This window comes from Stegostoma tigrinum, chromosome 12 (genome assembly GCF_030684315.1).
Source record: "Stegostoma tigrinum isolate sSteTig4 chromosome 12, sSteTig4.hap1, whole genome shotgun sequence".
Classification (NCBI taxonomy): domain Eukaryota; kingdom Metazoa; phylum Chordata; class Chondrichthyes; order Orectolobiformes; family Stegostomatidae; genus Stegostoma; species Stegostoma tigrinum.
Genome location: NC_081365.1, coordinates 7,415,501 through 7,431,836, shown reverse-complemented (window position 1 = coordinate 7,431,836; position 16,336 = coordinate 7,415,501). Strand labels below are relative to the sequence as shown.

Below are 16,336 nucleotides of genomic sequence, written 5' to 3'. Positions count from 1 at the left end.
GTTAACACAGCTTTCAGGCTGCCAAATACCTTCTGTCAGTCCATGAGCCACTGAAATTTTTAGCATGCCTTCACTAATCAGTCAGTGGAGCAGCCACACTGTTAAAATTCGGTACGAATACCCAATAAAACCCATTCAGTCTCTGGAATTGTAGCATTACTCTTTTTGTCAATGGTATGGCAAACTCTCAATTACCTTTGTTTTCATGTACCAGTGGGCCATCTGTCCATCTCCAATGATATGGCCCAGGAATGTATCTTGGGCTTTTGTGAAATCACTCTGAGCCAGATTTATCACCAAGTCCACCTTCTGGAGTCATTTGAACAATTCTGGTAGATGCTGCAAATGTTCCTTCCATGTGAGACTAAAAATCACCAGGTTGTCAATGTCCAACAAACAATTGGGTAATCCTGAAAATACTTTATTAATTAGTCTTTTAAATGCAGTTAACAAACAATTGGGTAATCCTGAAAATATAGGCTAGTCTTTGAAATGCAGCTAGAGCATTTTTCATATCAAATGGCATGATTTTAAACTAGTAAAGTCCATTTGGTGTCACGAAAGCTGGAATTTCTTTCACTGTCTCAAGTAAAGGTTCCTGTCAGTATCCTTTGAGTAAGTCTAGTTTCAAAACATAATTTGCTTGTCCCACCTTCTCAATATAGTCTTCCGGCCATGGTATAGGATATAGATCAGACTTTGTAACTGCACTGACTTTGCGTTAATCAATACATTAACGTTGGGTACCATCTGGTTTTGCACCATCACGACATGTGAGCTCCGTTTACTGCAACTCATTTCAATTATATCGTGTTTGAGCGTGCTTTCAATCTCTTCTTGAACCTGTGGCAATTTTAAAGGGTTACATCTATCAGGACGTTACTTAAATAGAACAATATTTCCTACATCTACATCATGCATAATCAGGTTAGTACTTCTCAGCTTATTCCAACATATCTCTCCATGTGATTGTAATCATTCTTTCAGGTCATTTGATTTTCCTCTGGAAGATAACTTAATAATTTACCCCAATTTTTGAGAACTTCTTCATCATCTAATTTAACGTGAAAAATATCAAATTCAAATTTATCTAGATTTGGTTCTTCACTGCGAGTTGTAACAAGTAAACATTCTCCTTTTGCTTTCTGTCCCTATCAAAATATATTTGGAGCATATTCATGTGACACATTCTGTGAGTTTCCCTTCCATGTGGAGTTCTTGTCAAATAATTCACCTGAAATAATTCACATTTGATTTGATAAAGTCCACTAAACCTTGCTTTTAAAGGTTCACCTACCACTGAGAGTAATATTAATACTTTATCTCCTCCAGCAAAACTACGAATTGTTGATTTCTGATCTGTTTTCTGTTTAACCACAGGCTGTGCTACCAGGCAACACCCCCACCCTATTTTGCTTTCCCTAAAATTTAACTCTGTCCAAATACACGGTCTCTAGACTCTGATGCACCAATTTTGCCTTAATTAGTTTCAGTAGTCCTCTCACTTCATGTCTGAAAACTAGTTCAAATAGGCTGAATGTATTTGATTCCTTAGGTGCATCCCTAATAGCTAAACGTACAAGTGGAATTCCATTACGCCAACCTCTAGATAGTCTTAAAAGCTGAAAGAACTGTGGACACTGACATTGCTGGTAAAGTTTAGCAGGTCTGGCAGCATCTGTGAAGAGAAATAAGAGTTAACGTTTCCGGTCCGTTGATCCTTCCTCAGAACTGATGGTATCTCAGAAAATGTCAGTTTATATGCAGAAGATAGGGGTATGGAGTAAACTATAGGTGGGCATAGAGCCCAAAGAGAGAGAAGAACAGTTGGACAGACAATGAAGTGGATAACAATCTGGCTTGGAGAGTGAATAGCTGTTAGTGGAGACTGCTAGTGGCTAACAATAGATAGTGCATAATGGCAGGCTATGTGATAACAAGGCCTAGTGTGTGGGGTAGGGGTTGGGACATGGGGGAATTCGGGCCCTAAAATTATTGAACTCGATATCCAGTCCAAAGGGCTGCAGGGTCCCCAAACAGAAAATGAGGTGTTGTTCTTCCAGAGATGATGGGAACTGCAGATGCTGGAGAATCCGAGATAACAAAGTTTGGAGCTGGATGAACACAGCAGGCCAAGCAGCTGTTGAGCTTTGCAGAAACACTGCAACAAGCCTGAGACAGAGATGTTGGCAAGGGATGTGTTAAAGTGGCAGGCAACTCTTTTCTGCGGGTGGAACGTAGATGCTCTGTGAAGTGGTCACCCAGTCAACGCTTTGTTTCCCCAATGTAGAGGAGACCACATTGTGAGCAGCAAATGCAATAGACTAGGTTGTGGGAAGTACAAGTGAAGTGCTGCTTCACCTAGTCTCTTTGCCACCTCTTTAAAGTTAAATTCCACTATTCTAATGCTCCTTACAATAATGGGTGAGATGTAGTCGATTTAAATTGTTTTATTCCTAAGCTCTCTATAACTTGCATGAATAATTTTAATATAAAATTTGACCCTTGACCTGATTGTATTTCCAAGCATTGCCCATATCTAGTAAAAACCTTCTATGCTCCTTTTAGCTATGATATTGTGTAATGCAGAAATCTAGTAGACACATCATTATGGTCAATAAATAGTGATTCTCACTTTCTGTTTTAAGGAAGGGTACTACGTGATCAATCTAGACTCTTGTAACATGTTCCCCAAATGCTAGAATAGATATTAATGGTGATCGTTTTATCACTGCCAGAGATTTTCCTATTATGAGAAACGAATGACACGTCCAGTAAAATTCAACCACATCTCTTTGCAGTTCAGGCCAATAAAAATGTTCCTTTATTTTAGCTTGAGTTTTCCTTCCTTCCACCTCTATTAATACCCTGGGATATAGATTTATGGACATTTATCAGCTTTCAGCACTTTTGTTTTGTAGAATATTAATTAGAAAGCAGAACTAAAGTAGTTGTTTAATTGCTCTATCATTTCCTTGTTCTCCATTATCAGTTGTTTCACTTCCGACTCTAAATGCATTTGACTTTACTAATATTTTCTCTGTATACTTAAAGAAGCATTTATGGTCTATTTTTGTGCTCCTTGTAGGTTTATTCATACTCGATTTTGCCCCTCTTAAATCAACCTCATGGTCCACCTTTGCTAATTCTAAACTGGTCCCAGTCCTCAGGCTTGCTAGTGTTTCTAGCAGCTTTATATGACTCCTCTTTGGATCTAATACTATCCTTAACTTATTTACTTAGCCATCTTTAAATCACATTTCCTGCAGTGTTCCCTTGCCCAAATGGAATGCATAACTGTTGCAGTGTATGCACCTGCTATTTAAACATTAAACACAGTGCCAATCCATAGTGATACCATTTAATCAAATTACCCAGTTCATTGCTGCCAACTCACCGCTCACACTGTTGTAGTTTCTTTTATTTAAGTTGGACCACATCACTTTCTATCCCAATGAAGGACTGGCCACTTGTTCCTCAAAGGCCTCAAATTAAGGTTAGTTAATGCCTTCTCTGCAAAACTCCAAATCTGAGATAACCTCTTCCCCAGTTGGTTCTCCAATTACTAGTCTACAAAAAACCTTGTATGTCTTCCAGGAATTCATCTGGCATCATCTTATTGCTAATATGATTTGCTCATACTCTACGCACAGTTTAAAGTTACCCATGATTACTATAATATCCCTATTACATACTGCTCCAGTTCCCAGTTGAATGTAATCCCTTGCCTTATCACTGCTTTGTCTGAAGGGCTACAGACAACTTTCATATTTTTAGTCAGTAAGGGAATTGATGTTAATATGAAGATAGCAGGAAAGTGGAATTCAGAATGATCAGATCAGCCACTGTGGTATGGACTGAAAGGGCTGATTACTCACTTTTGCTCTTGAGACTTATGGATCAGAATATTTTCCTGTGGCGTCCAGGGTCTCAATCCAGACTGATTCCACATCTAGATTTTCAGCACCAATTTCCTTTCTCACTATTGCACGGATTTTACTTTTCATGAACTTTTCATGAAGGAGGAGGAGAGGGGACCTAATTGAGGTATACAAGATAATGAGAGGCATAGATAGAGTCGATAGCCAGAGACTATTTCCCAGGGCAGAAATGGCTAGCACGAGGGGTCATAGTTTTAAGCTGGTTGGTGGAAAGTATAGAGGGGATGTCAGAGGCAGGTTCTTTTACGCAGAGAGTTGTGAGAGCATGGAATGCGTTGCCAGCAGCAGTTGTGGAAGCAAGGTCATTGGGGTCATTTAAGAGACTGCTGGACATGCATATGGTCACAGAAATTTGAGGGTGCATCCATGAGGATCAATGGTCGGCACAACATTGTGGGCTGAAGGGCCTGTTCTGTGCTGTACTGTTCTATGTTCTATGTTCTATGTTCTAACTGCGCCACCCAATATCTTTTCCTTTGTGCGTGTCCTTCTGAAAGATTGAACACTTTAGGTATTTAGTTCACACCTTTGGTCACACAAGGTCTCCATCATTACAATTATAAACATATACATATAATTGTAGTGTTAATTAATCGACCTTAATGTGAATGTTCTGTGTACTCTGATATCTTTAGGCTTGCCTTTCTGACATTTTGATGCAGTTTTGTCTGACAACCCTATTCGCAGCTAGCCCTGTTTTCCCCTTTCGCTTTCTGCCTTTCCATCTTTCATGTTCATTTTTGTTTCCCCCATTCTTACCTCCCTCCTCCCATTGCCAGTCCCCTTAATTCAAACTCTCCATCGCATCACCACCAAACTCGCTGTGATATCCAGCAATTTTTGTTTTCAGTACAGATTCCAGCACCTGCAGGAATTTGCTCCTATATTTGTCCGGATGTTGGTCCCAGTCCTCAGGAGCTGCAACCCTTCCAACTTTTTCAGATCCCATTTTCCAAAAATTAGTCCCATTCCTTCAAGAATCTAAATTCTCCCTCCTGCACCATCCACATATTGTACTCGTACACTTAGTCGTGAATTCACTAGCATATAACACTGAGAATAATCCTGCGATTACTCCCTTTCGTGTCCTGCTTTCCAATTTTTTTTTCTAGATCCTATAATCTGCTCGCAGGACCTCATCCCTCTCTTTAGATGCTTTTGTTCATACCAATATGGACCATCACTTCTGGCCGTTCTCTCTATCCCTTCAAAATATCCTGCAGCTACTCAGCGACATCCTTGAACCTGATGCGAGGGAGACAACATTCAATCCTGATTTTCCATCTGCAGCCAGAGACCACTTGTTCCCCTTAAAGTTCCTGATCCCTCTTCCCCTCCCACTCATGTCTCCCTCATTCCTCCTCTCTACCATGCAGCTGAGCCACTCTTGATATCTCAGATCCTGCCAGAGAATAAAAAAAATCCCCTGAAAAACCATCTGCCTCAGTAGCATCCAAAAGAAAATGTCAGGGAGCTGGCACCAGGAGACTTCCTCAGTGCGTTACTTTGTCTGGTAGTCACCCATTGCATGTTTTTTAGCCTGTGCTTTCTTTACTACCTCAGTATATGTGTTATTCATGAAGACATCTGCCCTGCAGATAACTTACAGTGAATCCAGCCACCACTCCACATGCAAAACAATTTTCCATTCCTCCAACATCCTCAGGGTGGTCATTGGATGTGTCCCCCACTTCCCAGATCACAAGGGAGCAGCTACATGTCATGACGTGCCCTTCACTTACTGCCTTTCCATTTACTTCTTGAAGGGATATTAAATAGATACCAGGGTCCTTGTTTTATTCTTTCAAATTTAAACTGAATCTTCATCTAGGTCAACGATAAATTTACACTTTAAGGGCTGAGGAACTGCCGATGCTGGAGAATCTGAGATAACAAGGTGTGGGGCTGGAGGAACACAGCATCAGGGGAGCAGGAAGGCTGACGTTTTGGGCCTGGACCTTTCTTCAGAAATGGGGGAGGGGAAGGCGGTTCTGAAATAAATAGGGAGAGGGGGAGGTGGATAGAAGATGGAAAGAGTTGTCTTGTCCTCCCTGGACTGACCGTCCCTAACTCCCCACCTACACTCACCTTAGCTGGTTCCGTCCCCACTTCTTTGACCAGTCTGTCTCCTCTCCACCTATCTTCTCCTCTATCCATCTTCTATCCGCCTTCGCCACTCTCCCTATTTATTTCAGAACCCCTTCCCCTCCCCCATTCTGAAGAAGGGTCAAGGCCCAAAGCATCTGCTTTCCTGCTCCTCTGATACTGCTTGGCCTTCTGTGTTCATTCAGCTCTACACCTTGGTATCTATAGATATATCTACTTGGTCTTACATACCAAGCCTAACAAGCATTCTGAACTGGCTCCTCAGCCCACATGAGTTTTCCTGGCAATTTTTCTGTTGAACATTTTGAAAATTCATCATTCTTGTGGAGCTATTCATCTCCTGGTCTCTTTGAGGCTGAAAATAGCGAGAGAAAAGAGCAAAAACAAAGTTTCTGGAAAAGCTCAGCAGGTCTGGCAGCATCTGTGAAGGCAAAAACAGTGTTAATGTTTCAGGTCCGGTGACCCTTCCTCAGTTCTGAAATGTTAACTCGGATTTTTCCTTCACAGATGCTGCCAGACCTGCTGAGCTTTTCCAGCAACTTCTGTTTTTGTTCCTGATTTACAGCATCTGCAATTCTTTTGGTTTTTACTTAGAGAAAGGAGCACCTCCCTTTCCTTTCCTACTAAGCTCCCCTTTCACCAAACACGCAGCGTTACTGTTCTCATCACCACCCCATCCCCTGAACTCTCCACGACAGGATATATAACCTTATTTTATTTATTTGACAAGAGACACAAAAGACTTTCTACCACATAGTTGCAAAAGCCACTTTACTTAACGGACTATCCCCACCTGTTCTGCAATAGAAATCTTGATTTTCCTGATTAGCTCTACCGCTCTAAGAGATCTTAGACTTAAAACAGTGAATTTAAATATAAAGCTCAATTTCTGGCAAGTGACCACAGATTTTAAGAACATAGAACAATACAGCACAGTACAGGCCCTTTGGCCCACGATGTTGTGCCAATCTATTATCCTACTCTTAGATCAAACTAACCTGCATACCCTACATTTTACTATCATCCATGTGCCGATCCAAGAGTTAGAACATAGAACATAGAAAAGTACAGCACAGTACAGGCCCTACAGCCCACGATGTTGTGCCGTGGAATAATCCTAATCTAAAAATAAAATAACCTAACCTACATTCCCCTCAATTCACTGCTGTCCATGTGCATGCCCAGCAGTCGCTTAAATGTCACTAATAACTCCGCTTCCATGACTACCACTGGCAAACTATTCCATGCACTCACAACTCTCTGGGTGAAGAACCTCCCTCTGACATCTCCTCTATATCTTCCTCCTAACACCATAAAACTATGACACCTCATGGCAGTCAATCCTGCTCTGGGGAAAAGTCTCTGGCTATTGACTCTATCCATGCCTCTCATTACCTTGTACACCTCAATCAGGTTACCTCTCTTCCTCCTTCTCTCCAGAGAGAAAAGTCCAACCTCAGTCAACCTCACCCCGTAAGACAAGCCCTCCAGCCCAGGCAGCATCCTGGTAAACCTCCTTTGCATCCTGTCCAAAGCCTCCACATCTTTCCTAAAATATGGCAACCAGAACTGGACACAATGTTCCAAGTGTGGTCTCACCAGGGTTTTGTAGAGCTGCAGCATAACCTCGTGACTCTTAAACTCGATCCCCCTGTTAATGAAAGCCAAAACACCATTTGCTTTCTTAACAACCTTATCCACTTGGGTGGCAACTTTGAGGGAGCTATGCACTTGAACACCAAGATCCCGCTGTTCCTCCACACTGCTGAGAATCCTGCCTTTAATCCTATATTCAGCATTTAGGTTCGACCTTCCAAAATGCATCACTTCGCATTTATCCAGGTTGAACTCCATTTGCCATTCCTCCACTGAGCTCTGCATACTGTCAATGTCTTGGTGAGGCCTGCAATAGCCCTCGATACGATCAACAGCACCTCCAACCTTTGAGTCATCAGCAAACATACTAACCCACCCCTCAACCTCCTCATCCAAGTCATTTATAAAAACTACAAAGAGCAGAGGCCCAAGAACAGAGCTCTGTGAGACACTACTCAGCATTGACCTCCAGGCAGAATACTTACCATCTACAACCACTCTCTGCCTCCTGTCAGCCAACCAATTCTGAATCTAGACAGTCAAATCACCCTGTATCCCATATCTCCTGACTTTATGAATGAGCCTGCCGTGGGGAACCTTATCAAATGCCTTGCTGAAGTCCATGTACGCCATATCCACTGCTTGACCCTCGTCGACCTGTTTCGTGACCTCCTCAAAGAGCTCAATAAGATTTGTGAGGCATGACCTGCCCCTCACAAAGCCATGCTGACTCCCTTTAATCACACTATGCTTTTCCAAATAGTCATAAATCCTATCCCTCAGAATTCTTTCCAAAACCTTGCTGACCACAGATGTAAGACTGACTGGTCTGTAATTTCCAGGGATTTCCCTATTCCCTTTCTTGAAAAGAGGAACCACATTTGCCTCCCTCCAATCTTCCGGTAGGACTCCCATGGAGAGTGAGGAAGCAAAGATCTTTGCCAGCAGCTTAGCAACCTCTTTTCTTGCTTCCCGCAGCAACCTAGGATAAATCTGGTCTGGCCCTGGGGACTTATCAATCTTAATGTTTGCCAAAATTTCCAGCACATCAACTTCCTCAATCATGATCTGTTCAAGCCTGTTTTCCTGCTCCTCAAAGTTCTCATTCACAACAAGGTCCCTTTCCTTAGTGAAAACCGAAGCAAAAAACTCATTTAGAGCTTCCCCTATTTGCTCAGACTCCACGCACAAGTTCCCTACGCTATCCCTGATCGGCCCTACCTTCTCCCTGATCATTCTCTTATTCCTCACGTATGAGTAAAATGCCTTTGGGTTCTCCCTAATTCTTCCTGCCAAGCCTTTCTCGTGCCCCCTCCTGGCCCTCCTCAGTCCACTTTTGAGCTCCTTCCGAACAAGCCTGTAAACCTTTAAATCTGTGCAAGACCCCTGCTTCCTCCACCTTACGTAAGCTGCCTTTTTCTTTTTGACGAGAAGCACCTCTGTTCCCGTCATCCAAGGTTCCTTAATCTTACCCCTTCTTACCTGTCTCAGAGGAACAAATTTATGCATCACTCGCAACAACTGCTCCTTAAACAGTCTCCAAATGTCTGTTCTGCCCTTTCTGTGGAACAATTGCTCCCAATCTGTACTTCCCATCTCCTGTCTGATAGCATCATAGTTTCCTTTTCCCCAGTTAAATATCTTCCCCTGGTAACTGCTCCTTTCCCTTTCCATGGCTGTGGTAAATGTGAGGCTGTTGTGGTCACTGTCACCAAAGTGTTCTCCCACCACGAGATCTGACACCTGTCCTGGCTCATTGCCGAGCACCAAATCCAAAACAGCCTCCCCCCTCGTCGGCCTGTCCACATACTGAGTAAGGAAACCCTCCTGAGCACACCCGACAAAAACGGCTCCATCCAAACCATCTGCACTAAAAGTCACCCATAACAACAACCCTGCTTCATTTGTACCTTTCAGCAATCTGCCGGCCAATGAGTTCTTCGATCTCCCTGCTGCTATTTGGGGGTCTGTAGAAAACCCCCAGTGAGGTGACTGCTCCCTTGCTGTTCCTAACTTCCACCCACACTGACTCAGTCGACAAACCTTCCTCGCAACCTCAGTAAACGAGTCCTCGTCAAAAGTTCTTTCAGCCACCGTTATACTGTCCTTGACTAAGAAAGCCACACCTCCCCCTCTTTTACCACCTTTCCTGACCTTAATGAAAGATCTAGACCCTGGAACCTGCAACATCCATTCCTGACCCTGCTCTATCCATGTCTCCGAAATGGCCACAACATCGAAGCCCCAGGTACCTATCCAAGCTGCAAGCTCACCTACCTTATTCTGGTTACTCCTGCCGTTAAAGTATGCACACTTCAACCCAGCTTGCTGTCTGCCAGCACACTCCTGTGACAGTGAGGTCCTGTCCATGTCCTCCCTACGATCATCCTCCTGTGTACGAGGACTACACCTCAGTTTCCCATCCCCCTTCTAAGCTAGTTTAAATCCACCCGAATAGCACTAGCAAATTTCCCACCCAGGATATTCATGCCCCTCTGGTTCAAGTGGAGACCGTCCTGTTTGTACAGGTCCCACCTTCCCCAGAATGAGCCCCAATTGTCCATGTACCTGAAGCCCTCCCTCCTGCACCATCCCTGCAGCCACGTCTTCAGCTGAAATCTCTCCCTGTTCTTTGCCTCGCTATCATGTGGCACGGGTAACAAACCAGAGATGTCCACTCTGTTTGTTCTAGGTCTCAGCTTCCACCCTAGCTCCCTGAAATCCTGTCTGACATCCCTATCCCTCTTTCTACCTATGTCGTTGGTGCCTATGTGGACCATGACTTGGGGCTGGTCACCCTCTCCCCTCAGGAACCCAGAGACATGATCTGAGACATCACAGACCCTGGCACCTGCGAGGCAACACACCAACCGTGAGTCTCTTTCGTTCCCGGCAAACATTCTATCAGTCCTTCTAACTATTGTGGCCCCAATGACCATCACTCTCTTCCTATCCCCCCTTCCCTTCTTGAATGTTGCTTGAATGTCCCTAATGTATCTGACTCCACTACAATCGCTGGCATTCCACGCACCTACCACTCTCTGTGTAAAGAACTTCTGACATCTCCCCTATACCTTCCTCCAAGCACCTTAAAATTATGCCCCCTCATAATAGTCACTTCCACCCCTTGAAAAAGTCTCTGACCATCTACTCTATCTATGCTCTCATCATCTTGTACACCTCTATCAAGTCACCTCTCATCCTTCTTCGCTCCAATGAGAAAAGCCCGAGCTCCTTCAACCTTTCCTCATAAGACCTGCCCTCCAGTCCAGGCAGCGTCCTGGTAAATTTCCACTGCATCCTCTCTCAAGCTTCCGCATCTTTCCTATAGTGAGGCGACCAGAACTTATGCAATATTCCAAGACTGGCCTAACTAAAGTTCTATAAAGCTGTAGCGTAACTTATCTATCCTCATACACAATAGCCTTTCAAATGAAGGCAAGTGTACCATAAGTCATTTTCACTACCTTATCTACCTGCGCTACCACCTTCAGTCATAGAACATAGAACATAGAAAAGTACAGCACAGTACAGGCCCTTCGGCCCACGATGTTGTGCCGTGGAATAATCCTAATCCAAAAATAAAATAACCGAACCTACATTCTCCTCAATTCACTGCTGTCCGTGTGCATGTCCAGCAGTCGCTTAAATGTCACTAATGACTCTGCTTCCACGACTACCACGGGTAAACTATTCCATGCGCTCACAACTCTCTGGGTGAAGAACCTCCCTCTGACATCTCCTCTATAACTTCCTCCTCACACCTTAAAACTATGACCCCTCGTGGCAGTCAATCCTGGGGAAAAGTCACTGTCTATTGACTCTATCCATGCTTCTCATTACCTTGTACACCTCGATCAGGTCACCTCTCTTCCTCCTTCTCTCCAGAGAGAAAAGTCTGAGCTCAGTCAACCTCTCCTAGTAAGACAAGCCCTCCAGTCCAGGCAGCATCCTGGTAAACCTCCTTTGCACCCTCTCCAAAGCCCCCACATCTTTCCTATAACAGGGTGACCAGAACTGGACACAATATTCCAAGTGTGGTCTCACCAGGGTTTTGTAGAGCTGCAGCATAACCTCGCGGCTCTTAAACTTGATCCCCCGTTAATGAAAGCCAAAACACCATATGCTTTCTTAACAACCTTATCCACCTGGGTGGCAACTTTGAGGGGGCTCTGCACTTGAACACCAAGATCCCGCTGTTCCTCCACACTGCTGCGAATCCTGCCTTTAATCCTATATTCAGCATTTAAGTTCGACCTTCCAAAATGCATCACTTTGCATTTATCCAGGTTGAACTCCATCTGCCATTTCTCAGCCCAGCTCTGCATTCTGTCAATGTCTCGCTGAATACCTAGATCCCTCTGCACACCCCTAAAGGTTTTGCCATTCACTGTGTAATTCCCATCGGTACTTGACCTTTCAAAATGCATCACCTCACATTTATCCGGATTAAATTCCATCTGCCATTTTTCTGCTCATGCTTCCAACTGATCTGTATCCTGCTACATCGTCTGATAATCATGCTCACTATCTACAACTCCACCAATCTTTGTATCGTCCCTAAACCTTCGAATGAGACCAGCTACATTCTCCTCCAAAACATTTATGTAGACCATGAATGGCAAGGGTCCAGCATTGATACCTGTAGAACTCCATTTGCCACAACCCTCCATTCCAAAAGTGCCTTTCCACTGCTATTCCTCTGTCTTGTGTGATTAGACCAGTTCCGTATCCATCTTGCCGGCTCACCCATGATACATTAAGACTTCACCATTTGCACCAGACTGCCATGAGGGACTTTGTCTAAGGCTTTACTGAAGTCCATGTGAATAGCATCAACTGCTTGCCCCTCATCAATCATCTTTGTTACCTCCTCAAAAAAAACTCGCTCAAGTTATTGAGGCACGATATTCCCCAGGCAAAACCTTGCTGTCTACTCTAAAAAGTTCATTTCCTTCTAAGTGCATGTGGATCTTGCTCCTGGGAACCTTTTCCAATAATTTCTCTTGCACCAAAGTGAAAAGCAAAGTCAATGATGAAGCATTAAAGGTTAATCTTATATAAAGATTATACAATTTTCACTATCATACAACAACCAGAAGGAGGTGGATGCTTCGGAGAGGGTACAGAAAAGGTTTACCAGGATGTTGCCTGGTCTGGGGGATTTTAGCTATGAAAAAAGTTTGGATAGATTGCATTTGTTTTCACTGGAATGCAGGAGTTGAGCGGCAACCTGATAGAAGTTTATAAGATTGTGAATGGCATGGACAGAGTAGAAAGTATGAGGCTTTTTCCCAGGGTGGAGGGGACAATTTCTAGGGGACACAGGTTTAAGGTGCAAGGGGACAAGTTTAAAAGAGATGTGTGAGGCAGGCTTTTCACACAAAGGGTGGTGAGTGCCTGGAAAGCAGTGCCAGAGGAGGTGGTAGAAACAGACTCAATAGCAGCGTTCAAGAAGCACATGGACCAAGATATGAATAGGAAGGGAATAGAGGGATGCGGATCCTGTAAGTGAAGAAAGTTTTTGTATGGAAGGGCAAAATGTATCAGCATTGGCTTGGAGGGTAGAAGGGCCTGTTCCTGTGCTGTATTGGCCTTTGCTCTTTATTCTAATTTACAGTCTTACCACTCTGCACAAGAATACCCATTTCCCCACATGCCTACAAAGAAAAAAGCAAAGGAAGTAAAATCCAGTTATCGAGTTGCTGTGTGAGAAGTCTAAAACATAGGGTTTGAAATAACTGCACAGAGGAGGGGATCCCATCACAAGCCAGTCTTTATTTCCCTGGCTATGGCCAGCCAGATCAGAGTCAGTCCCCTGAACTGAGGAGATCCTAAATCCCCTGTTAATAGATATTTTTTAAGTTGTCCTCAGTTCTCAAATCAATTTTATTTAACCAGTTTTCCTAATCAACCTGTTCAAAGATGTTATTACACATCTCTGGAGCAGGTGAAACTTGAACCTGGGACTCTCAGGGATAGAACTCTACCATGGCGCCACAAGAGATCCCCTCATCCCCTGTTAGCATTGGTCAGCCAGTGTTTTCCTGAATGGCTCAGGTTAATGCCCCCAATGAAGGATCTCATATCAACAAAACCCATCCGGTTCCAATCAGTACAGCCATCACATAAATAATGGTCTAGGGTCATTGGTCAATCCCAGCTTGGTAGCTGGTGAATTTACACTCAGTTAATGAATCTAGCATTCTGAAGCTGTTCTCAGTGATGGTGACCATCACTTGTCACTCAAACAACACATATGGTTCATTAAAATCCCTTCGGGAAGGGAATCTGCCATCCTTACCTGGTCTGTCCGACGTGTGACTCCAGACACGCAGCAATGGGGTTATCTTTTAATTGCCCTCTGAAGTGACCCAGCAAGCCATGCTGAGGGTAACTAATAAATGCTGGCATTGCCGGTGGCCCCCTACTTCCAAGGAATAAAGAAGAGAGAATGGACAAATGTTATACCCAGTTATAACCTCTGACACCTGCGAAGAAATCAGAGCCTGAAACAGAAGGTGCTGGATGTGCTCAGCAGGTCTAGCAGCATCCTGAGACAAGAAGAAAACTGAGTTAACATTTGATGTGAATGATCCTTGGAAAAAACAATGAACATTTGTTGATTCTTCCAGTGGCTGGCCCTGGAGTTTCCTCTTGTTTAACTATATTTATGGTTTTTCTTTTGCAGGTACAGCTGGAAGAAAAATTGCCAGAGTCGAAACCTAGGCGATTTTCTGGATGACTGTAAACTATAATTCATGAAATAATTCACCTGTTGGATCCAACACAGAACGTGTGTTGCATTTACTAGTTAGCTTGAATTTGTTAAATGTCCAGTAAAGGTGTGATTGGTTAACCTGCATTTCTAGAGGCGATTCATATGTAAGTTTATGTTATCACATTCAGTGCATTTGATTAGTGAGTGATCAGAACTCGCTTTCATCAATTCACCACCTTGAATTTGGACCAGTGACAGAAATGCTTGCATCCCTGGAGATAGGATCTATACTTGATACCACGTCAGTGTGGAGACGTAATTCTCAAACAGAATTGAGAAATTTAGGCCAGGAACATTTGAACATCAGCTGTTCCTACCTTGCTGCATTAACAGTCTTGTTTTAGATTGTGTGTGGCTTACTGGTGTGACTAATAAACAAAGGGCAGTATTTTAGCATTGATAAATTAGTGAGTCTGACAATTTCCACAGCTCCAGCTCTGTTCACCGTCCAGTGATAGCTGAAATTCCATATGTGCATGCTAGCATGGGAATATATTTAAGGTGTTCGCCTGTGTGACCACCACACATTGACAGTAATCTCAGATAAAGCTACAAAAAAAAAGCTCCTGTCAGTTGTCAGAGAGGAATGCTGTGGGAGTTTCCCATGGTTCCAATGAGGCTTCCCACAGTCACTTATGCTCTTAAATCCCAGTGAATGTAGCCTGTAAGCGTGAGCAATGGTCATTTCTCCCCTCTCATTAGAAAGAAGCCTGAGCCTGTGGACCTATACAAGATAAACACAAAATCTGCAAGACAGTAAAAGATAAAATTTATGAAAAATGAAGAAGTTGCCTCCTTTCAGGAATTTATTTAAAATCCACCTTCATCTGACTCATAGAAACAGTTCAGCGCAGAAAGAGCCTTTTGGCTCATTGAGTCTGCATGACCCTCCAAGAAACATCTAGACTCGAGCACGTCAGTCCTCATAACAACTAAGTACAGAACAGAGAAAGTCAGCAAGGGTCTAACAGGTGTGGTAACACCATCTCATTGGGGAAAAACAACTACAGTGAGATTTTCAAGTTAATCAAATAACAGCTGAGAAATAAATGATTATGCTGTACATTTTTGAGCGGTAGTGGGTGGAGAAACAGTGATCTGATGAACAGAATGGTTGCATAGAAGCTAGAAGCAGGAGTTGGCCATTCAGCACCTCAGGCCTGTATCACTATTGGCTGTGATCATGGCTAATCATCTAGCTCAGTTGCCTGTTCCTGCTTTCTCACATACTCTTCAATTAAGGCCTGAAGCTTACATTAAATTTCCTTCAAGAAGACAGTACTAACACTGGATCTTGTTACTGTGAGTGGCTGCCATGGTAACCGCCAATATATCTCGGTGTCGTACTCATGCTCATACACAAACTGTCACAGTAAATCCAAGAATATTTTCTGCTCTTTAAAATTGCTGTGCATTTACTCCAAAAGCCATAAGCAAATAAAGAAAAATGCAAATATCAGAGCTTAAGTTTTTCATTTCAGAGAGACGTCTAATTGTTCTGTTCTCCCAATCACTGAAGCACATAGTTAGCAATGGCACTTTCTTTTGTTGTTGGTTCACTACAACATGTTACAAGTTACATTATATATACAATACCGAGACCACTCTCTCCGGGACTCCCTTGTCCGCTCCACACTCCCCTCCAACCCCACCACACCCGGCACTTTCCCCTGCAACCGCAGGAAATGCTACACTTGCCCCCACACCTCCTCCCTCACCCCTATCCCAGGCCCCAAGATGACTTTCCACATTAAGCAGAGGTTCACCTGCACATCTGCTAATGTGGTATACTGTATCCATTGTACCCGGTGTGGCTTCCTCTACATCGGGGAAACCAAGCGGAGGCTTGGGGGCCGCTTTGCAGAACACCTCCACTCGGTTTGCAATAAACAACTGCACCTCCCAGTCGTGA

General features: G+C 43.5%; 1 protein-coding gene across 1 annotated transcript in view; it reads left to right on the top strand.

Moving 5' to 3' along the window:
* The window catches only part of LOC125457170 (lysozyme C-1-like), a 67,458-nt gene extending 53,014 nt beyond the window's left edge, over nt 1-14,444 (top strand). Inside the window, exon 7 of the mRNA XM_059650021.1 lies at nt 14,335-14,444. Coding sequence (XP_059506004.1) covers nt 14,335-14,401 — 67 coding nt within the window. The 3' untranslated portion in view covers nt 14,402-14,444. The remainder of the gene's footprint in view (nt 1-14,334) is intronic.
* The last annotated feature ends 1,892 nt before the right edge of the window (nt 14,445-16,336 follow it).